General features: G+C 49.7%; 4 protein-coding genes and 1 long non-coding RNA gene across 5 annotated transcripts; 4 read left to right on the top strand and 1 right to left on the bottom strand.

Moving 5' to 3' along the window:
* Nucleotides 1–373: 373 nt before the first annotated feature.
* Nucleotides 374–768, top strand: LOC136059842 (uncharacterized). The gene is made up of 3 exons (XR_010623310.1): nucleotides 374–409; nucleotides 505–525; nucleotides 747–768. It is a non-coding gene; the product is annotated as an uncharacterized LOC136059842 (long non-coding RNA).
* Nucleotides 769–1,162: 394 nt separating this feature from the next.
* On the top strand, nucleotides 1,163–10,679 carry LOC136059827 (tripartite motif-containing protein 10-like). The gene is made up of 33 exons (XM_065753978.1): nucleotides 1,163–1,181; nucleotides 1,254–1,274; nucleotides 1,507–1,527; nucleotides 1,753–1,773; nucleotides 1,897–1,917; nucleotides 2,361–2,381; nucleotides 2,732–2,752; nucleotides 2,857–2,877; nucleotides 2,998–3,018; nucleotides 3,260–3,280; nucleotides 3,707–3,727; nucleotides 3,887–3,907; nucleotides 4,027–4,047; nucleotides 4,662–4,682; nucleotides 4,846–4,866; nucleotides 4,943–4,963; nucleotides 5,190–5,210; nucleotides 5,518–5,538; nucleotides 5,786–5,806; nucleotides 6,275–6,295; nucleotides 6,472–6,492; nucleotides 6,747–6,767; nucleotides 7,055–7,075; nucleotides 7,293–7,316; nucleotides 7,400–7,420; nucleotides 8,272–8,292; nucleotides 8,674–8,694; nucleotides 8,827–8,847; nucleotides 8,960–8,980; nucleotides 9,177–9,197; nucleotides 9,652–9,672; nucleotides 9,767–9,787; nucleotides 10,052–10,679. The coding sequence occupies exons 1-33, from the start codon at nucleotides 1,163–1,165 to the stop codon at nucleotides 10,558–10,560; spliced, it is 1,182 nt and encodes a 393-aa protein (XP_065610050.1). The 3' UTR covers nucleotides 10,561–10,679.
* A 1,928-nt stretch (nucleotides 10,680–12,607) lies between these two features.
* Nucleotides 12,608–15,344, top strand: LOC136059851 (C-type lectin domain family 2 member B-like). Its single transcript, XM_065754007.1, has 6 exons — nucleotides 12,608–12,639; nucleotides 13,039–13,115; nucleotides 13,682–13,780; nucleotides 14,204–14,376; nucleotides 14,741–14,847; nucleotides 15,151–15,344. Exons 2-6 carry the CDS (start codon nucleotides 13,058–13,060, stop codon nucleotides 15,290–15,292), a joined length of 579 nt encoding a protein of 192 aa, XP_065610079.1. The 5' UTR covers nucleotides 12,608–12,639; nucleotides 13,039–13,057; the 3' UTR covers nucleotides 15,293–15,344.
* A 338-nt stretch (nucleotides 15,345–15,682) lies between these two features.
* Nucleotides 15,683–18,336, bottom strand: TAPBP (TAP binding protein). Its single transcript, XM_065754006.1, has 8 exons — nucleotides 18,260–18,336; nucleotides 17,976–18,182; nucleotides 17,619–17,858; nucleotides 16,917–17,261; nucleotides 16,269–16,607; nucleotides 16,042–16,131; nucleotides 15,861–15,886; nucleotides 15,683–15,759 (listed from the first exon to the last, which is right to left on the bottom strand). Exons 1-8 carry the CDS (start codon nucleotides 18,288–18,290, stop codon nucleotides 15,748–15,750), a joined length of 1,290 nt encoding a protein of 429 aa, XP_065610078.1. The 5' UTR covers nucleotides 18,291–18,336; the 3' UTR covers nucleotides 15,683–15,747.
* Nucleotides 18,337–19,413: 1,077 nt separating this feature from the next.
* On the top strand, nucleotides 19,414–21,041 carry LOC136059843 (class II histocompatibility antigen, B-L beta chain-like). The gene is made up of 6 exons (XM_065753993.1): nucleotides 19,414–19,612; nucleotides 19,842–20,111; nucleotides 20,198–20,479; nucleotides 20,562–20,672; nucleotides 20,765–20,788; nucleotides 20,892–21,041. Exons 1-6 carry the CDS (start codon nucleotides 19,522–19,524, stop codon nucleotides 20,903–20,905), a joined length of 792 nt encoding a protein of 263 aa, XP_065610065.1. The 5' UTR covers nucleotides 19,414–19,521; the 3' UTR covers nucleotides 20,906–21,041.
* The last annotated feature ends 13 nt before the right edge of the window (nucleotides 21,042–21,054 follow it).

Below are 21,054 nucleotides of genomic sequence, written 5' to 3'. Positions count from 1 at the left end.
GAATGCAGACCTCGGTGAGTGATTTTCTTCCTTTTTCCATCAAGAAGTCCCTTTCCACGCATACACACCCCCCCACTGATACCCATTTCCTTCATTCTTCCCTTGTGTTTGTACTTCCCCACATTTTAGACGTTTGAAAACGAAACCCACGTGAAATAAATTCATAACCAGTGCCATTTTTGAAATATAATCAATAGAAAAAAGTTCAATCTGTGCAGAAGTGCCTCTGTGGCACTCAGAGAGGGGCTGAGTAGGGCTGAGTGCTCTCTCTGTCTCTCTTTTAGAAGAATGGGACGCAAAAATCAGTGAGTGCCCTTTTTTCCTCTCCCTCCGTGGTAAGACGTGGTTGTGGAGGGCCTGAATTAACGTGAAATTCCTCTGTTTTAAGGGAAGCTAACAGAAGATTTTGGTAAGTCGCTTGTTTTACTCAATCTGAGTGCACGTTTCTGCACCTTTGCCATCAGCAGTGGCCAACGTGTCTGCGTTTCTCTTTGTTCCATTTAGAAGAGAGTGACACAGAGCTCGGTGAGTGCTTTGGGGTTCTCATTGAGGTGGAAAGATGTCCCTCTGTAACAGTTGGGATTGGGAAAGCCCTTCAGCTCTTCAATCTGTCCGTGTCCGATACCCAGATGGAGTCAGGACATGGAACTGAAGGAGAAGGGCCAAAGCTTTGGGCATTTTGGGGCTCTTTTTGCTCCTCGGGGGCTCCTAGGATTAATCCATACTCATTTCTCCATTGTTTTCAGAGGAATGTGACACAGAAAATGGTAAGTGTCCTCCTTGGGTCAAACACTCCTTTCAAATACATTTCCCTGTGTCTGGGAGCATTCACTGCGTGGCACGTCTCTTCTGCGTGGACAGCAGTTTGCCACTGGGGCACAGTTTCCGTTTGGGCATTGGGAAATGCTTTGTAGTTAAAGCTCGTTGGCAATGCCTGATGAATAGTGTTGGTTTGGATGAGAAGAGGGGTTGCTCTGTGTCCCCCATCGGCGATACGATGTGTGTGCGGAGGTGCTGAAATGCAATGTAAAGCCATTCTCTGTCTTTTTCTTTTTTTCATGGGGAACAAAATGAAGAAATAGGTAAGTGCTGCTTTATCTTTATCAAATGAAGGTCTGATCAGAGATTTCTTGTTTTGTGAGCTCTGCTGTCACCCCCTGTGATGCCAAATTGGTATGAGGGTCGGACAGAGAGCGACTTCCAGCAAGTCAAACTCCTTTAATGGATATTCTGATGTATTTCTCTGTTTTAAGGGGAACTCACAGCTGAGATTGGTGAGTGTTTATGTGCTCCTGTTTGTCTCCCATCAAACAGGGTTCTGTGCAGCGTGAGCTGGTTTCCATGGGGTTTACTGGGGAAAAAAGACGACAGAAGGGAGCAGAAGGATGCAAAGGGGGCGGGCGTTGGGTGCAGAATGATGTCGTGCTCTGACCAAAGGGAGGGTCAGGCCCAGCCCTGGGGAGCAGAGGTCCTTGAGAGAATTGTTTTTTGTTTCTCTTTTTTAAGACAATCTGACTGCAGAGCTCGGTGAGTGCTTTCCTTTCCTCCTTGATTCATTTTGCTGTTGGGTTTTTTGGGGGGGGGGAAGTGCTTATTCCCCCCACAAACACACACAGGTGACCCAACACGGGCTGGAAAGAAGGTCCAGCCATTCAAAACTGCAGATCACAATTACTATTAGGAATTGGAAGAATTCCATCATGAGCGTGATGGAATCCTGATAACTGTATTTCTCTTTATTTTCTCTTTCAGAGGAACGTGATAGGAAAATCAGTAAGTGCCATTTTCCTTCCAGAGTTAATGGGAGGTGATGGGTTCGTGCCTGGGGAGGAATAAGTTCATACATTTTATTCTGTCTTACAATTGGAGCTCACGTTCATCTTTCTTTGCTTCAAGGAAAGCTGACATCAGACCTCGGTAAGGTTTATTTCTTGAAGATCATCCTTAATTCTGTCGAAGTGCTGAGAATAAAGTGTGAAAATATGTATATAAAAGAAAATGCATTCATAATATGTTTATATATATATTATTCATATATACGTACTCGTTCATTTATATTTGTGTGTGAAGAGTTTGGGGTTTCCTCTGCTTGAAGAGGGGGTTTAATGAGAGAAGATGGGCCTTATTTCTGAAATACGGATGAGGAGAAATGGGATACGTGGGAATAAGGTTCAAAAATGGAAGAAAAAGAAGAACAAGAAGCGTAAAATGTAGAAAATAGGAGAAGAACAAAAGGTTCAGAGAATGGAAAATGGGAAAGGGAAGGGAAAGTTTAGAGAATGGAAAAAAGCAGTGGTGGGTTGGGTTGGGTTTGGGCTGCTCTGCGTTTCTCTCCATTTCTATTCTACTTTTGCTTTCAGGTGATGTTGACACGAAGCTCAGTGAGTGGAAGTGTTCTTTCTCTGGGCCACATTTCAGAGTTATTTGGGGGATTTTTGAGGGAAAACCGTGGGCTTCGTTTTTGCAGATGGTGTAAATGTCCCCCCCCTCAAATAAGTGGGCTTTGGGCATTTGTAATGAGGAGGGGGGGAGGGGAGGGAAAGCAGTGTTCCTGCTCTGAGTGTTGGGACTGATGGATGCAAGAAGAAAATAATCTCAATCAGTAATTAGTTGATGCTATTAATTAATAAACCTTGCCATTCATATTAATTTGATTTATTAAATAATATTGACTACTAATTAATAAACATTAATAACAGCTAATGTTAATTTTCTTCTCTTTTCTCTCCAGAGGAACGCGATAGAAAAATCAGTGAGTGTCCTTGTCACTCTTTTGGGGCCAAAACCCTTTGGTTTGGGGCAGAGGACCCTGATGAAAATCGTTAATTCTGTTGTTTTTTTTTTCCCTCCTTGCAGCCAAACTCTCATCAGAAATACGTAAGTCTTTTTTTTCCCCAAGCTGAACCTTGTACTCTTAGATTTCCTTTTTATTTTTATTTTTTTGCTGTTTAAATTAAAATAATGGGATTTTTTGTGCCTTTTTTTCCTGTTTGATAGGTAGACTGACAGCGCTGCTGGGTGAGTGGTGCCTCTTAACCCATGTGTGGTTTTTGGGTTGAAAGCACTTAAAAAATGGGAGCTCTGCGCCCGGACAACTTCCTTGTGTGCTTTGTTTTATTTGTAATAGAGTAAAAATGGGGGAAAAGAGGCAAAAAAATGAGCGCTGCAATGAGCAGAGCTGTTCTCCCAGGACAAGAGGACACCATCATTAAAATATATATAATTTTTTTACCTTTTTTCCCTTTTCTTTCCCATTTAGGGGACCGCGACTCGAAGCTCCGTAAGTGCCACTCTTCTCCCTTATTAAGGGAGGGCAGGTGTGGGATTTTTTCTTTTCTTTTTCCTTTTTTTTTTCCCTACTGTGCTCCTTTGTCTCCTAAAATCTCTCTTCTTCAGCACTGTTCTTTGTGTTTCTCCTCCCAACCCCTAACGGTGCTCCTCCAATGGGGGTATTCCCCGAGTCTGTGGTTTTCTTCTCATTTCCTATCCTGTTTTACTACCGTCATGTTTTTCCAACCTATTTTTATGCCCTGTTTTGTGCTGTGCTGCCCATACGCCTCATTCCCATCACCTGCCCTATATACGAATCAGAAGAGATACGTGATATAAAACAGATATCTCTATCACCAGAGAATGACTTCTGATACCTCTGTGAAGGAAACGAAAGGATCTGATTTTAAATAAACTTAAATCTTTCCCTTTTTAGGAAAGCTTACAGCAGAACTCGGTGAGTCGCCGCCTTCCCCATTTCCCTTCCCATAAAATAAATGAATTTATTTGTGGATGGGTGGAAATAAACCAATGAGCAGAGGTTGGCTTTGCACTGGAACAGCCTGAAAACTGATGGATAGCCCTTCCACTCATTTTCCTTCTTATTTTCTTTTAGCAAAGTGCGATGCAACGATCCGTAAGTGCTGATCCCACCCTGGGGTACCTTCAGAGACAAATATTGGGGGGAGGAGGGAGGGGAAATCTCAGGGCTGCTTCAGAAATTCAGTGGGATTTAATGGCATTTTCTGCTCTCAGGAATATTTACGGTGGAACTTGGTGAGTGTTTCCCTTTTTTATGTTTTAATTTTTAATTATTAGTGGTATTATGTATTGATATTGTATTATCATTATTGTTGTTCCTATGTATTGTTATACATTTATTTGTTTATGCCTTTTTCCATAGAATATTATTATTTTTTTTTATTTATGCATCGATTTTCACCTTATGCATGATATTAGTTTTTATTATTGGGTGGATAATGATATATTATAATGTTATTGTTATATATTATTATATTATAATATATTTACATTATATTGATATAATATGCCTATATTATGTTACATTATATTGTGCTATATCACATTGTGCTATATCACATTGTGCTATATCACATTGTGCTATATCACATTGTGCTATATCACATTGTGCTATATCATGCATATTTCTTCCTTATTCCACCTGTTTCATGGACCTGGTTAAAAACTAGATAAATCCTAAAGGCAGAAGTACAGAAAGTGAAAACCCCCAAATGAACACAGCGTGATGGATCGTATGGATCAAAGCAGAACTGCCTTTGGTCCATGTCATGAAACAATGATAAAAAGATTTAAATCTGGAATGTATAAAGGATGAGCTATAACACCCAGTGGCTTTTCTCTTCTTTCAGGGGAACGTCACACCAAAATAGGTGGGTGAGGTGTTTGCTTTCATCGCTTGAAAGGAAGAAGTTGCATTAATAAAACCTCTGCACTGTGTGAATTACTCACAAATCACCATTTATCGTTCGTGAATTAAGAGAAAAAAAGCCTGAACTTGTAAATAACGTGATGTTTTTCAATCTCTCTTTTCAGGGGAACTCACTGCAGAAGTGGGTGAGTCTCTTTCCCATCCACTTGAGCAAAAATGGTACATCAGATTCATCATAATCACATTTCTGTTTATTTTCAGGGGACTGCGATAGGAAACTTCGTGAGTGCCTTTAATTTTTCCCATGAACAATTAAACCTAACGATATTCTTCTGCTGCTTGAATGTGTTGATGCCACCGAAGGATGTGTGTCAGTGCTAAAGGTGATGAGTGTCAAACCTGAGCAGAGGGGGCTGAGATTTTGGTGGGGTTTTTTTGCATTGGTTGATGATGTCATCAGGAAAAGATCCTCTATCATCAAACCCCCATTTCTTTTCTTTATTTTAAGGGAAACACGCAGCAGAACTAGGTAAGAAAACTTCCTCCTTTGGTTTGTTCTCTTATTTTTCTTGTTTTGGGGGGGAATTTTCTCTTTGGATTTTTTCCCTTTCCATTTTTTTTCCTTTTTTCTTTTATATTTTCAAAGTTTTGAATGGGACGGGGGGATTTCTGTTTGAATGACATTCTGAAGCAGAGGTTCAAATGAACAAATAGACCCAAACCCACAGATTTTTGAGCCAAAAAAATCACCCAAACATAACATGAACCTGAATGTCTGCGCTGCAGACAGAGCACAACTGGGCATTAATCCCTCTTTATTTCTCTCTTATTTTCAGAGGAACGTGATCTGAAAATCAGTAAGTGTCTCCCCAAAGCCACGGGGCAACGCTGGGTCTTGTCCCCACAAACATAATTCATTCACAATTCAAATTCTTATGATTTATTCTTAAATTATTTTAATAATTTTTAATATTTTGCACCGTATGGATTTGATAGAAGAATAAAATGACTGAGGAATCGTGGGAGCAGTAGTAACACAAAGACATGTGGACATGGAGACAAAAGCAGTAATTCCTATTTCTTTGTTCTTCTTTTTCCTTCCAGGGGAACACGAAGCAGAGATAAGTAAGTCTTATTTTCTATAGTCTGTGATGGAGAAATTCTTTCTCCATAATATGTAAAACAAACTCTATTATTTGAGGGTTTATTTTGGCTTAACTCAAATGTGGAGTCCTTGAAATCTTACGTACCAAATAGAGAATTTCCCATAGAAAATAAACAACAGTTTGGGGCTGGAGGGAAACTGTTTCATTTCCTTGCTGAAAAGTGTATGAAAAGGGGAAAAAAAAACTCATAAAAATTGAGGTTTTCTCATGGATCTGTCTCTAAATGGATTGGGGCTCCATTTGGGAACCTGAATTCTGGTGCTGTCAGCACTTTGCTTTGGTCTCAGACCAACAAAATCTGTCTCAGTCCTTTATTTCTGTGTCGCTGTGTGTTAAAAAGGACTGTTTTGAACTGATATTTATTTTCCTTTCTTTCTTTTTTTCTCCTTCTTTCTTTTTCTTTCTTTTTTCTCTTTTTTGCTTTAAGGGCGCCTCACTGAGCTGCTTGGTAAGTGCATTTCCTTCCTTCCATCTGTAAATCCAGCAACTGAACAAAACAATTTTTTTTTTTGGGGGGGGGGGAAGAAGAAAACAAAATATCAGTGAAATCAGTGTTTATGGAAAGGTGTAATTATTATTATTTCTTCCTGAAAACGAACCCTTCCTATTCCCTTCTGTTCGCAGAGAACCGTGATTCCGAAGTCCGTAAGTCCCTTTGTTCATCCCACAGCTGTCAGCTCTGCAATGGGGGATGCAAGATCGCACTCTGCCCCAAAAATGTCCTTCCTGAGACTACAAGAGATGAGAAAATAAGGAGAAATATCCTCATCTCCTTATTTATGTGCAAAACTGGGTGGTGATTTTCCACCAAAGTTGTTAGAAATAGAAACACAAAATGGGAGAAGCTTCCCATGGTATTTATTCATTTCCTTTCTGTTTTGTTGTTGTTTAATTTTTAGGAGAACGGGACATCCTCATTAGTAAGTGTCACTGCTCTGTGAGAAATGTGGTTCCTGGGGATGTTTGGGTGCTGTGAGCACCACGATTGATGCCGCTGCTTTGTGTTAAGTGGAAAAGGAATTCCTTCAGCAGAAAAAAGAGGAACAGAATGGAATTATTTCGAAAAAAAGGGGAATAAATGGAAATGTTTGGGGGAAAAAAGATGGAAAAGAAGGGAAATATTGGGGAAAAAAGAGAAACAGAATAGAATTACTTCAAAGAAAGGACACACAGTGGTGACTCCAAATTCTGTTTTCTCCTTTTAAAGGGAAACTGTCAGAAGAGCTCGGTGAGTAATTTTCATTTCTCCCACAAAACCAATTCTATATTTTTATAGCATTTTCCTGTTTTGTCTCGTGGTTTTTTAAGAGATAACTTCAGAAGGTACAGAGGATTTGGGGGAACAATAACAGGGAAAACAGGAATGGAAAAGGAACGAGGTTGGTGCAAAAATCACAGAAGGAAATTGTATGTTTCACATTTTGCTTTTTTTCTCTTCTCTTTAGAGGAATTAAAGGGTCAGGAAGCTGGTAAGTGAGATTCCTTCCCCCTCTCACAAAAGAGTAAGGGGTAATATGGATTCTGATCTCTTTTTCTCCCTTCTTGTTCCTAGAGGAGAGTGATCCGGAGAGGGGTAAGCATCATTTTATTTCCTTCTACTGCTGGAAAACTTTTTGACTGAAGGAATCTCCTGTAAGCATCCTGATGGGATGGGAATTCTGCAACAGCCCATGGAGCGATACTCGATTATAATTCCTTTGCTTTTTATACACAGAAATAGATAGGAGTATTTCAGAGCAGTGCAGAAAATGCAGTTTACCACAAAACCAACAGAGGAGCGTTTTAAATGGGAATTCTTCCTTTTTCTCTTCGCAGATGAACTCACTGAGGAACTTGGTATGTGAAGTGTGGCAGAGGAATCAATCCCAGAGCACCTTCTGATAAATAAACCTCCAGTCTACTCCAGTGACCACCTTAAATGGGGCACTGTTTTGATATTTCCTCTCTGGAAGATGTGGGATGGGGAACTTTGTACGCATCTCAGTTTTGCAAAAAAAAAAAAGAGGAGAAAATTTGGGTCTTCTGATAAAAGAGACCAAAAAAAAAAAAATAGAGGAGAAAAAATCTGTAAAATGAGCAGATCCTGATGGAAATCTCTTTTCTCTCCCAAGATGAAGTCACCGAGGAGCTGGGTATGCCATTCTTTGTGTTTTTAACAAACAAAGAAACAAAAAAAGGCCATGACTGTTTTCTGAAACATTTCTGAGGTTTCCCTGTGGGTTTTCCCTTCTCAAGAAACGTGGTTTAGGTGGAGGGAGATGAACCCACAGGAAACAGTATTTCAAATAACAAACAGTGAATAGTAAGGGACTTGGGATTTGTTTTGTTTGGCTTTTTTTATGGGGGGAGGAACTGTGTTTTAACATCAGTTGGTACTTTTCAATTATTTATTTCCTCCTTCCCCCAACAATTTCTCATTTTTAGGGGAACGTGATAAGAAAATAGGTGAGTGTTGTGCTCCTTCCATGGGTCTGTGTACGTTTTAATGGGGTCACGATGGGATAACCCCACTTCTCCCACCCCAACTACCCCAGTTCTTGCAGCATCTCCCCACCAATGTTTGAGTCTGGGATCCATTGGACTTGGATCCTTTTCTTGGATACCTAAGAACATCTGAAAACTGCAGTGTTCCATTAGAAGTAACGCACTCATTAATGATATATCCACAGAATACAAGGGAATACCTACATTTACTTTAGATCCCATTTTCAGGTTAACCATGAAAAAACTCCCAGTGTTTGAATGTCACTACTCAGGGATCCTGTGTGCAAAGTCGTGACTTTAATTGTAAGAAAATAAAATTCACTGTTTTTATTCTTTTTTAAGGTGAACTCTCTGCAGAAGTTGGTGAGTGTTTTTCTGCCCTCCAGCAAAACCAATGCATGGGGTTTGCAGTCTGTTTTGGATATATATTATATGTGGATATATAAGCTATATGTTGCAACAACTCTGGTTTCCTTTCCTCCTTCTTTTCTTCAGAAAAACAAGAGAGAAGAATTGGTGAGTATCAGACTTCTCACCCAGAGGTGGACTTGGTGTGTTGGGAAAATCCATGCCACCGTGTTGGTGCCAAAGATAATGGAAATCCTTTATTTTTTCCTTATGTTTTCAGATGAACTCACTGCAGAACTCGGTAAGTCATGATTGTAACTCATAAGGAGTCATAATGCTGTTGTTAAATATAATATATCGTTGTTATAATTCAGAATGAGTTATAATAAAGCAAAGAATTACAAGGCAGAGAAGTATGGGTTTGCTTTGAGAGGCAGATCTTGGGAAGTTGCAATACAAAGGGAAGAATAACCACTTCTGTTTGGTCCTCTTTTCAGAGCACTACAAAGCAAAAGCCCGTGAGTGTCTCCTTCCTCATCTTCATCACGTGAGAGATTTTTGGGGTCTTGGGGACGGGTGGGGAGATTTCGTTATAGAAAAGCATGAGATGATGAGCTCACCCATCTTCAGAGATCTTGGTTCACAGGGAAGGAGCTCCACAAAATCTTCCTCGGTGGCAGTCAGCCCTTAAATGAGGTCTAAGGTGAATCACCTTCACCTGTGCTCCCAGGGCTGACCACATCTTTCCTTTAGGTGTTCATTCAGTGGATCAGGCTGTGCCTCAGCAGCTCCCATACAGATAGGATTAATTACAACCTGCCCAGGAAAGGGAAATTGAATTTTTTTCATGCCTCCATCAAGCATAAAGTCCATCAGGCTTAAGCTTACAGCTTAATACATTGCTAATTATTTCATTTGACCCCCATGTACGTTAAACAACGTTAAAACTAATAGTTTTCTTTTTCTTTTTAGTAAAATGTTTTGAGGAGCATGGTAAGTGCCTTTTTCTCCCTCCTCTAAGGATCCCTTTTTGTTTTAGATTTGCGCCGCAGTTAATAATGTGTCTTTTTATTCCACATTTCTTTAGGGAGAGGTGAAGAAAAGCTGGGTGAGTAATTTGGTTAATTGGGTTTCTGTGTGGGGACCCCATCCAGGAGCTCATATCCTCCTCTAAGTGTCAGTGCTGTAGAAATATCCAGATCAGACCTGTAGGTAGGATATACTGGACCTGCACGGAGGTATTGAGACCCCATTTACGTGTAGGGGAAGTAGGACATCAAACGATTGAGCCTTGAGCTCCACAAAGACAAGCCACCCGATTAGATTTCGAGTGAAGTTGAGTTAAATAGATATAATTCTTTATTTTCCGTAGTAAATGTGACGCTGGACCCGGGGACGGCCCACCCTCGCCTCGTTCTGTCCGAGGACCAGAAGAGCGTCCGATGGGAATATAGTCTGCAGGACTCCCCCGACGGCCCCGAGCGCTTCGACTCAGATCCCTGCGTGCTGGGATGCGAAACGTTCACCTCGGGGAGGCACTGCTGGGTGGTGGATCTCGCAGAAGGGCAGTATTGCGCCGTTGGGGTCAGCAGAGAATCCCTGCCGAGGAAAGGAGCCGTCAGCTTTAATCCCGATGAGGGAATCTGGGCTGTGCAGCAATGGGGGTTCAAGAACCGAGCCCTCACCTCCCCTCCAACCCCACTGAACCTTCCACGGGTGCCCAAAAAGATCCGCATCTCTCTGGACTACGACTGGGGTGAGGTGGCGTTTTTTGACGCGGAGAACCACGTCCCCATCTTCACTTTTCCTCTGACCTCCTTCGGTGGGGAGCGGCTCCGGCCGTGGTTCTGGGTGGAGCTGGGCTCCCTCTCACTCCTCTGATAATCCCAAAATTTCTGGAGGAGCGGTGGTGGTGCCTTCTGGTGCCCTACAGAAGCTCTTCAGAACAGGGGTGGAAAAACTCTCAGGAAAAGCAGCATCAAAACCTCGTCCTCCCCCTTCCAAATCAGCCACCATCACGTCAAGGAGAGGAAACCCATCCTCAACATCCTCCACATGTCATGTGAGGTGGGCCCCCATTGACGTGAGGTGGCCCCCAATGATGTGAGGTGGCCCCCATTGACGTGAGGTGGGCCCTCATTGATGTGAGATGGGCCCCCATTGCTGTGTGGTGGCCCCCACTGACACATGTTGACCTCCATTGACGTGAGATGGGCCCCCATTGATATATGGTGGTCCCCATTGACATGATATGGCCCCCATTGACATATGATGGTCCCCATTGATGTGAGGTGACCCCCAACTGACATATGGTGGCCCCCATGACCAGCCCCTACCCTGTACCCAATGCCTCCTGATTGCACTTCCAACCTCTGGGGACGTTAAACAAGCAGCAGAGAGGATGGGGCTCTCTTTGGCCTGATGGAGGGAGGTGGGCACCAGGATAAGTGCCTACATCACCTCTGGTGTTTTGCCACTTGGGCAGCTCATCTCCTCCCAGTGTGAGAAGCAAAACACAGCGCGTGCACCCTGCTATCCGCATGGCCATCTCTCTCCATCAGCTGTTGAAGGAGAAATCTGTGCTCAGAAGAGATTAAATTGGGCTCAGATCTGGCTTCAGAAGGTGATCCGATTCCAATCAGAGTCCAGGAGACTTTGGGGAATCCGTGAGTCCTGTGGGAGAATGGATGACCCTTCATCCAGGAGCGAGCTGGCACGATGCTCTGGGGTGAAAACCCATAAGGCCACGTGGTTTTAGATTTGAGATGGCTTACACCATAAAGCTCTGCTTCCAGTGAGGCACTGGGAGCCCTAAACCTATGGAGTGGTCAGACCAGTGGTCATCGTGGGGCCGGTTGAGATGGGAGATAGGCAGTTACGGACATCACCAACGCCACCCCAAGCTTTGGGGAACTTTGGTTTTCACCTTTCACTGAACTTTAATAGGATTTCTCGTCGATGTCTGCTTGTTCTAAGCCATGTGTTTGAAAAATAGTAATTCAATCTTGTCTTTTGCCCACTATGGGATGGGCAGCTGATAGTTCCCAGCTCACAATAAACCACTTGAGACTCTCTGGAAGGTTTGCTTTCTTTTTCCAGCAGCTCTGCTCCACTTATGCCTGAAAAAGGGGGAATTTGAGATGGATCCCATTACGTGAACATCTCCCACCTGTGGGTAACGTTCAGAGCTCTCAGCCCTGGGGGTTTAATTTCTCTTTCTGCAGCTTATTGGGTCAGAAACCTGTATTATTGCAGTAATTAGTGATGGCTGTAGGGGAGGCAGGAGAGGATCCAAGCAGGGGAAGGGGAAGGGGAGGGACGTACTGTGTGAGTCTAAGAGCCTTAAGATTGGGATATAGAAGCTAAAGGAGTGGCTCAGAATACCATTCCTCCCTGTGTCAAAGCAGAAATTAGGACAAAAATAGTGGTTATTTAACTATTAAGCAACTGTCAAGGTGGCAAATGGCACAAAGCTTGACTAATGCTGTGTGGTTGTTTTTGGTGTGACTCAAAATTGCAATTAGGAGTTCCTGTGCTAAGTGTAGCACCAAAAAAAGGCTGGAAAATGAGATGAAAAGCTGCCCAGCTCTTCAATTCAAGCAGTTCAATGAATGCCATGCTGTTGGTGACCGAAGTAAGCGAGCACTGTACTGCGAGTGCCCCTATCTCTCCTGGAAATGGAAGATATTTTCCCCTATAGCAATGACAGAGCATTTTAAGCCCAAAACTCTATCCAGCCAAATTCCACAACGGAGTCTGCCAGCACCAGGAATCAGCATTCCCCTCCTTTCCCTGCTGTGTCCTGCACAGGAACTCTGCTGGTGGGCATCTCCCCTCACCCCTTCCCCATCTGCTTTGCAGCGTCCCCATGGAAATCCCCCCTGAAAGAGCCCATTTGGTGACCACACGTCGCATTTCTTTGTGCATTCAGCACCAGACGGATCCAGGCAATGTGTTGAGGTCAGCTGAGGGGCTGGGGGGGGGGGTCTTGTTTTTTGAGCCTGGGTTTGGGTCGTGGGGGATAATTCCACTGCAAGGGAAGTGGAGGGGGACGAATATTTAACTTCAGGTGATGGCAATGAATGGCAGTGGGACACTCTGTGATTGCATGGGGAAAAGCTCTGGTTTTCACCATAAATTGGGGCTGATGTGATGGCTTATTCTTTTTTTGCCTATCCCTGGCAGTGCTGGGATTTCTCCTTGCTGCTCACAGCAGGATGGTCATCACCACAGAGAGAGGAATTGCATTTCCTTTGAGCCGTTGCAATGAGTTTTAGTGCTTGGATGGGCCCCCAAAATATACCTTTATGAGTCTCTGCCTTTGGGGCACCGCTGATGGGCAGTTGTTTTGGTTTGCAGGTGAAGTGGAAGCGCCAAAATGAAGGAAACAAGGGAATATCCTGAGATTTTAGGCACAGAACGGAGCAGGCGGGCAGGTAACGCTGGAGAGACCCCACGAAGATGCCTGTTAATCATTACTGTTTTTTATTAATTACTTCTCTGAGAACAAAGAGGAGGGATGTGGGTGGGAAGAAAATTAGCCTCATTTCCTCTAGCACTTCAACTCAAGGGGAACATTTCTATTGTTTGTTGAGCAGCAGGTGGATTTTTTGCTGTGAGCAGTCACTTCTGGAACAGTTTTGTTGTCATTAGGATGACGTATGTGATTCTGTGATGGTTTCATTGTAATTAATTATAATTAATCCTCCCAGGGGCACTGTTTCTTTTGGGTCTCCCCCGGTAGCTCCCAATTTCTGTTCTATATTGGTTGAGAATAAAGGGATTTTGGAAGGCACAAGGGGTTAAAACACACACACACACACACACAAAGAGAAGTGTGAAATTTAAGTGCAGACAAATTAGCATGATATTAATTAATCTCTGCCTTCCTCCCTAACCCTAACCCGAACCCTAACCCAGGGAAAAATACATTTTGGGGCCAAATTCTCAACCCTGGGTTGTTGTTGCCCCAGAAGTGCTCTGGAGGTCTCTTCTCCCATAGGTTCCATCCCTGAGGTGGAGCGTGGGATGTGCTTTTCCTGCCAGCTCGCCGTGGCAGCCGTGTTCATGGTCCTGCTCATCGCTGCCGTTGCCTTTGCAGGTGAGTGCTCAGGGTTCCGTGGCATGGGGACAACATTTGGGGTCCCTGTGTGCATCCCAGATTGGGATCTGTGCCCTCAGGGGGGACACAACCAAGGACTGAGCCCTATAAGTGTAGGACGTCACAAGAGGTTGAAAAACCTTCTCCAGGAGACCAACCCCATCTCCTCTATGGCCCCTAGGCACCAGGCCTTGCCCCAAATTGGATTTAATTTTAGAAAAATGGGCCATTTCTCTACTGGTTCTCCAAGCAGCAAGAGATGCTGGCATGAGGGAAATCTGTAGGACCACGAGAGAGAGTTGCTCTCCCATCCACGATGAATAACACCACCTTAGGGCATTTTTAGGGAGGAAATCCTCAACACCTGCAACTTTGAGGGCTCAGCTCCCACATTTCTCGTCCCCTTTGCTCTGTCAATGACAGTGCAGGCGTTCCAGCCCCGTCCGCAGCCCTGTGCTCAGTGCCCCTTTGACTGGATCGGATTCAGAGGGAAATGCTATCACTTTTCGGAGGACGAGAGCAATTGGACCTCCAGCCAGAACAACTGCTCCGCTCTCAGTGCTTCCTTGGCCGTGTTTGACAGCGCTGAGGACATGGTGAGGAGGCACACATTGAAGCCACCAATGTGTGTTGCCCACTTTGGGGCTCCTCGTGTGCTCTTTGAGTATTTCCTTTCTGACTTTGGGGTGAGGAGATGGGATAATGGTTGTCCTGAGGGTAGGTCTTCAAATTTCTTCAAGGGATTCAAGGAGAAATGTATATGTATTTCTATAGAACCATGAAGCAGACACTCTGCCTTAAAGGCCACGGGTTTCGGTCATGGTCTGGCAATTTCAAGCACTGAAGGAGTGCAGGCAACTCACAGCATTCAGATTATTGCTTGAAAGAGGGGTTCTGCGGGTGGTGGCACGCAGGGGATGTCCCAAAGCCCCATGATCTGTTCTCTCCCCTCCTTTCCAGAGCTTCACAATGAGGTACAGAGGCAGCTCGCCACACTGGGTGGGCCTCTCACGGGAAGGAGAAGATCACCCGTGGCAATGGGTGAACCGCTCGCCTTCATCTCACCCGTGAGTCCTCATCCTCCTCTCAGGTTCAGCAGCTTCCCCAGACCTGAGATGTGGAGCTCCTCTGGGATTGGGGGCCATTTCTGGAGGAGGTTATGGGGTGAGGAGATGGGGAGAAGGCGTTTTGCACCGCCTTGAGACATAGAGGCTCACAGAGAGGTGGAAGCGGTGCAGGCGGTGGGAAAAAAGATTTGGCAGGGGGGTTGGACTTGATGACCTCTAAGGGGTCCCTCCCAATCCCTACAATTCTGTGATCACCACTGCGATCCCCTCCACCCCGGGGTGGGTTTCTGTCTGTCCTTCCAGGTTCCGGGTGCAGGGCGGTGGTCTCTGCGCGTACCTGGGGGACGTGGGGCTCAGCTCCTCCTGCTGCAGCGCGCACAGGAATTGGGTTTGCACCAAACCCGCAGCGCAGAGCCCGAGGAAGAGCTTCTGCATCAGCACCTGAGCGACCCCTGGACGCGAAAAGGAGGAAGCGAGAGGAGACAGCTCCGCTTTAAGCTGCGGAGGGGGATTGTGCTCCTCCAACTGAGGTCCGACAGTGCCGCCCGTAGGGCTGCGCGAACCCAAGCAAATCTGAACTCACGCATACGAATTTTAATGATGTCTGTAGCACTTCTTTTTCCCTTTTTTTTTTTTTGGCCTCTCTTTATGCAATAAAAAAGAGTAATTTCGCTTAAGGAGCACCGACGTGCACGGAGGGGAGCAGCGCGGACCGCCCGTTTCTCTTCCCCGGCTCTCGCACAACGGAAAGTCCACACTGCTCCCACTGCCCCCAGTTCCCCTTTGCACCCAGATCTGGTTTGTGGGGACACCACCACACGGAGAACAGAGAGCATTTTGGGGAGAAAAATTCTTCGTCTGGAGCTGAGGTGATGGAAGACCGAGCACAGATTACTGTGGTCACTGCGATTTCTGCAAGACGTTGTATGAGAGAGTGGAGGGAATGAGGATGGTGAGTTTTGGGGTACTTGGGGGCATTTGGGGGGTATTTTGTTTCTTTGGGGGGGTGTTACCTTGGTGTCCTCTTCGGGAAGTGGGGCTGAGGAGAGAGAAAGAGGGAGTGGATGAGGACATGGGGACACTTGGAAGCATTAGGATATTGGGACATAGGGACACTGCTCATGGAGATGTTGGGTCGTGGGGCCACTGGGATCTGGGGACACATGGGCACTGGGAGATGGGAACAGCCCTCACCTGTAGGGCTGAGCCAGCGGATGAGGCCATAGAGGACAAAAGCCACCAAGAAGAGCCCCGTGGCATCCTCCAGACGTGGCCCCTCGATGCCTGTGTGGACAAGGACATCCCTAAGCACAGTGACACCACCCTGGGTGGGGTCTCCAACCCTGGGGCCATCAGCCATGGTCCTGATGGCCCACGGTCCCACCCCCAGTGCCTCTAATGTCCCCCCCGTCCCCTCTCACCAGCCAGGAGCAGTGGGACAGAGACACGCTTTGGTTTGGTCAGTGCAGTGTGGGTGACAACGCAGGTGTAGATGTCCCCATGGTGTTGGGGTCGTGCTGGGATCAGCCGTGCCACCGCCGTCCGGCTGTAGGTGCCATCGGCAGCGCGGTGGTGACCCGACGTCCAGGTGTCCACCACCGTGTCCCCGGGTGACTGCGATGTCCCCGAGCCCCCTGAGCGACGCTGCCACTTCACTGTCACGTCCAAGGGGTAGAAGCCAGACACGTGACACTGCAGCTCTGCTGGCATCCCCGGGGCCACCACCAGCTCCTTTGGGGACAGCGTCACCTTGGGGGGTTCTGGAAGACACATGGGGGAACGTTGGTCCCATACAGCCCACAGGGCCCCATCCTATACAATTCACACCCCCTCCCCCCATAAACCCATAGGTGAACTATGGAGTGATGCCACTCCATCCTATAGTCCTCACAGAAGTACCACCCAGTGCCATCCATCCTATAACCCCCATAGGAACACCACCCAGTCCCATCCACCCTACAGCCCCCATAGGAATACCACCAGATCCCATGCGTCCTATATGACCAATAGGAACACCTCCCAGTCTCACACACCCCACAGGAGCACTGCCTGACCCCACACGGACTCACCGAGGACATGGAGCTGCAGCACTGTCTGTGCTTGCCCGTGGGGCAGGAACACGGAGCAGATGTAGGTGCCCTCGTCCCCCGGTGCTGGCCCCGCCAGGCGCAGTGTCACCGCTGTCACCCCATTCCTGTCCCGTGTCCCCAGCAGCAGTTCGGCCCCAGGAGTGGCACGGGGGGCACGGGCGGTGGCACTGTCATAGGCCAAGAGGACGCGCCCCGCACCCCGGTTCTGGTGACGCCACTCGAGGACAAAGGGAGATGGGGGAGCAGCAAAGGCACAGTGCAGGAGGACTGGGGACCCCACACGGCCCCGGAGGGTCGGGGTGTGGGTGAGCACTGCCAGGGACACTGTGGGGACATAGGGAGGTGAGGGGACATGGGGATGCTGTGGGGACATGGGGAGATGAGGGGACATGGGGACTCTGTGGGGACATGGGAATTATAGGGGTGCAGGGGGGACACAGAGATGCATGGGGGGGTTATGGGGAACATGGGGACGCCTGGGGGCATGGGGACACGTGAGGACACTGAAGGGACACTTGGAGGAGAGAGGGATTATAGGGATGCATGGGGGGGGACAGGGGGATGTGCTGGGGGACACAGGGATGCGTGGGGACACGTGGAGACAGGGGGTCACATGGGGGACACAGAAGGACACGGGGACACCCAGGGAGGACACCCGAGCCCCCCTCCCCGCCCCCTTACCGGCGGCAGTGGTGGCTCCATCTGTGCTCATCCCCCCCTGCAGCAGTGCAGTGACGCTGTACTGGGGGGTCCCCACCGCCGCCACCCACCACAGCCCCCCTGCAGCTGGAGGGCTGCGGGCGTCGGGGTTCAGGGGGCGGCTCCATGGGGCAGAGCCGGTCTGGGGGGTCGTGGGGTTTATTTCACAGCTGGGGGGATCCCGGGGGGGGACCCCGAGTGGGGTCAGAGCTCCCCAGGGGTCTGCGGAGGAGAGAGGAGTGTGAGGAACAAAGGGATGGGGGGGCATGGGGCAGGGGAGGGTGGGGAGGGGGTAATGAGGACAGTGGGGACATTCTGGGATTAATTTTGGACACATACCGCTGACGTTGAATGTGACCTCGGGCTCCGGGCCGGGCTCGGGAGGGGTCCCCACGTCCCCCCCAAAGCTCAGCAGTGCGGGACGGGCCGTGCCCGGCAGCATCCCCCCACGTCCCCCCTCTTCCCGCAGCGCGCACCGTACCGGAGCGGAGCGGGGAGGAGGAGGAGATGCGGCGTTTTCCACCCTAAACTGGGACCAGCAGAGCCCTGCGGGTGGGGGAGAGGCTCAGCATGAGGGGGGGGCGATGTGTGGGGGTGGGACACGAGGGGACCTCGGTTCTCACCCGCCAGCAGCAGCCGCAGCCCCGCCGCCATCGCCGTCCGCTGCTTTCGCTTTCGCTTCGGCCGCGGCCCCGCCCCCTCCCGAGTGTAAATCCCCGAAAAAAAACATAAAAAAAAACCAAAAACAAAACAGTGTCGGAGAGGGGAAACATTTGGGAATGGTGTCTGAGTGGGGACATGGGTGGGACACCCCAGCTTTGCCCACACCCACTCATACACTGCCATTCCCACCCATCCCATGTCCATGGATGAGGTCCCTTCACATATGTGACCCTCCTGCATTTGGATGGAGGTCTTTGGGGGTCTTCGTGGTCTTCAGCATCCTTCAGTGGGCCGTGGTGAGGATGCTGAGGAGCACTGCTGGCAGATGGACCCCTGGGGGACACCATTTGTCACCGCCCCCAATGTGACAAGGAGCCAAAGGTGGATGATATGGGATAACCATGAGGAAACAGAAGGACCACGAGAGGACCACGGGCAGAAAGTGGTGTGACCATGACGGGACCATGAGAGGGAATAGAAGTAATATGGGGTGAGGATGGGGTCACAAAGAGCTGACCGTGGCTTGACTGCGGTGACACCATTGGGTGACCATGGGGTGACTGTTGCCACACCATGGGGTGACCATGGGATGACCATGGCGAGATCACGGCGGGAGTGGGTGGTCTTGGGTTGTGAAGTGGGAAGGCCTGGGGTGGAGAAGCACTGGGAACATCTGGGTGCCATACCACGTGGACATCAGGGTGACACTGGGAATGGGATTAAGTGACCTTGGGATCCCATCCCATATGAACATCCGGATGCCATGAGGGATGACCAGGACCTGTCGCACATGGACACGTGGATGACATTGGGAATGGCCAGGTCCTGTCCCAGCAAGGACAACTGGGTGGCCCCGACCCGATCACAGAGGGAAATGTGTGTTAACCACGAGCGGAGGGGCATAAAGGGGGAATACGGGGTGAGAACGGGGTGACAAAGAGCTGACCATGGCACGGCTGCGGTGAGACCACGGGGGGAGCACACCGTGGAGTGAGCACGGTGTGGTGATGGGAGGACCGTGGGGTGGGACGAGGGAGGGAGATGGGAACAGGCGTGGGGCAGCGGGACGGGGGCAGAGTGTGAGAGGGAGCCCCGCGGCGCCGAGCTCTGCCCGGAGACGGCTGACGCCGCGCACAGCCGCCGCTCACTGGCCCTCCCCGCCCGGCCCCGGGCTCGCGGCTCGCGGGGTGCCGGTGCCATCCATCCTCCGACGGCAGCGGCCATGGGGAGCGGGCGCGTCCCGGCGGCGGGGGCCGTGCTGGTGGCACTGGTAGCGCTGGGAGCCCGGCCGGCCGCCGGCACGCGGCCCTCGGGTGAGTCGGAGCGGGGGACGGCGCCGGGTCCGCTCCGGAGAAGCCCGGAGCCCTTCTGCCCGACCCCGTCCGTGTGCGGTGCTCGGGGCTGCGGGGGGGGGTGAGGGGGTGGGGGGGGGGGGAGGAGGGGGGGCAGAGCAGCCGTAGTGGGGGAGTGAGGGGATTGGGACTGGGAGGGGATTGGGGATGGAGGGTGACTGAGCGCCCTGACCGTGCCCTCTGCCCGCAGCGTTCTTCCAGTATTCCTTAAGAGCAGAGTGCCACTACCTCAACGGCACCGAGCAGGTGAGGCTTGTGGTGAGGCACGTCTACAACCGGCAGCAGTTCGCGCACTTCGACAGCGATGTGGGGAAATTTGTGGCCGATACACCCCTGGGTGAGCCGCAAGCTGCACGCTGGAACAGCAACCCCGATCTACTGGAGCAATACATGAATAATGTGGACACGGTCTGCCGGCACAACTACGAGGTGGGGGAGTCCTTCACGGTGCAGAGGAGAGGTGAGTGCATCGGGGCACAGCGCGGCCGGAGGGGCCGCCCCGCGCTCTCGCAGCCCGTCCCCAGCGCTGCCCCCGTGCCCCCCCAGTGGAGCCCATGGTGAGGGTCACGGCGCTGCCGTCGAGCTCCCTGCCCGAAAACGACCGTCTGGCTTGCTACGTGACGGGCTTCTACCCGCCGGAGATCGAGGTGAAGTGGTTCCAGAACGGGCGCGAGGAGACGGACCGCGTGGTGTCCACGGACGTGATCCAGAACGGGGACTGGACCTACCAGGTGCTGGTGGTGCTGGAGGGCAGCCCGCGGAGCGGGGACAGCTACGAGTGCCATGTGGAGCACGCCAGCCTGAAGCAGCCCATCATCCAGCGCTGGGGTAAGGCCCCCGGCACCCGGTTGGGGAGGGGGAAGGTGGGAGCGCGGCCCCCGGCGCTGAGCCCCCGCTGCCGTCCCCGCAGAGCCCCCGTCGGACGCGGGCAGGAGCAAACTGCTGACGGGCGTGGGGGGCTTCGTGCTGGGGTCCGTGTTCCTGGCGGTGGGGCTCTTCCTGTTCGTGCGCGGTCAGAAAGGTGAGCGGTGGGGAGCGGGGCTGCTCCGGGAGGGGGGTGGGGGGGAGGGGGGGGGGGCACGTCCGCGCTGAGCTCGTCTCTCTGTGTTTCAGGGCGTCCCGTGTCCGCCGCTCCAGGTAACTTCCCGTCCCCATTCCCGGCCCCGCTGCGCTGCGCAGCCCCGAGCCCGCGGCGGGGGCTCAGCCGTCCCCCTGTCCCCCTCTCCCCCTCTCCCCGCAGGGATGCTGAACTAGCTGCTGCCCCGTGGAGCCGCTCCCCGTCCCGCACTCCCCGCCCTCTCCTCGGCTCTCCCTCCCGTGGTCGCCGCGTCCTCCACCCCCCCCAGCGATGCACACTTTGCCCCCATCCTAATAAACGCGCTGACTTTGACCCCTGCTGTTCG

Source organism: Cyrtonyx montezumae, unplaced genomic scaffold (genome assembly GCF_038088225.1).
Source record: "Cyrtonyx montezumae isolate F1298 unplaced genomic scaffold, pur_monq_1.0 scaffold_88, whole genome shotgun sequence".
Lineage (NCBI taxonomy): Eukaryota > Metazoa > Chordata > Aves > Galliformes > Odontophoridae > Cyrtonyx > Cyrtonyx montezumae.
Note: the sequence above shows the minus strand (reverse complement) of the source record. Positions and strands in the feature narration are given on the sequence as shown.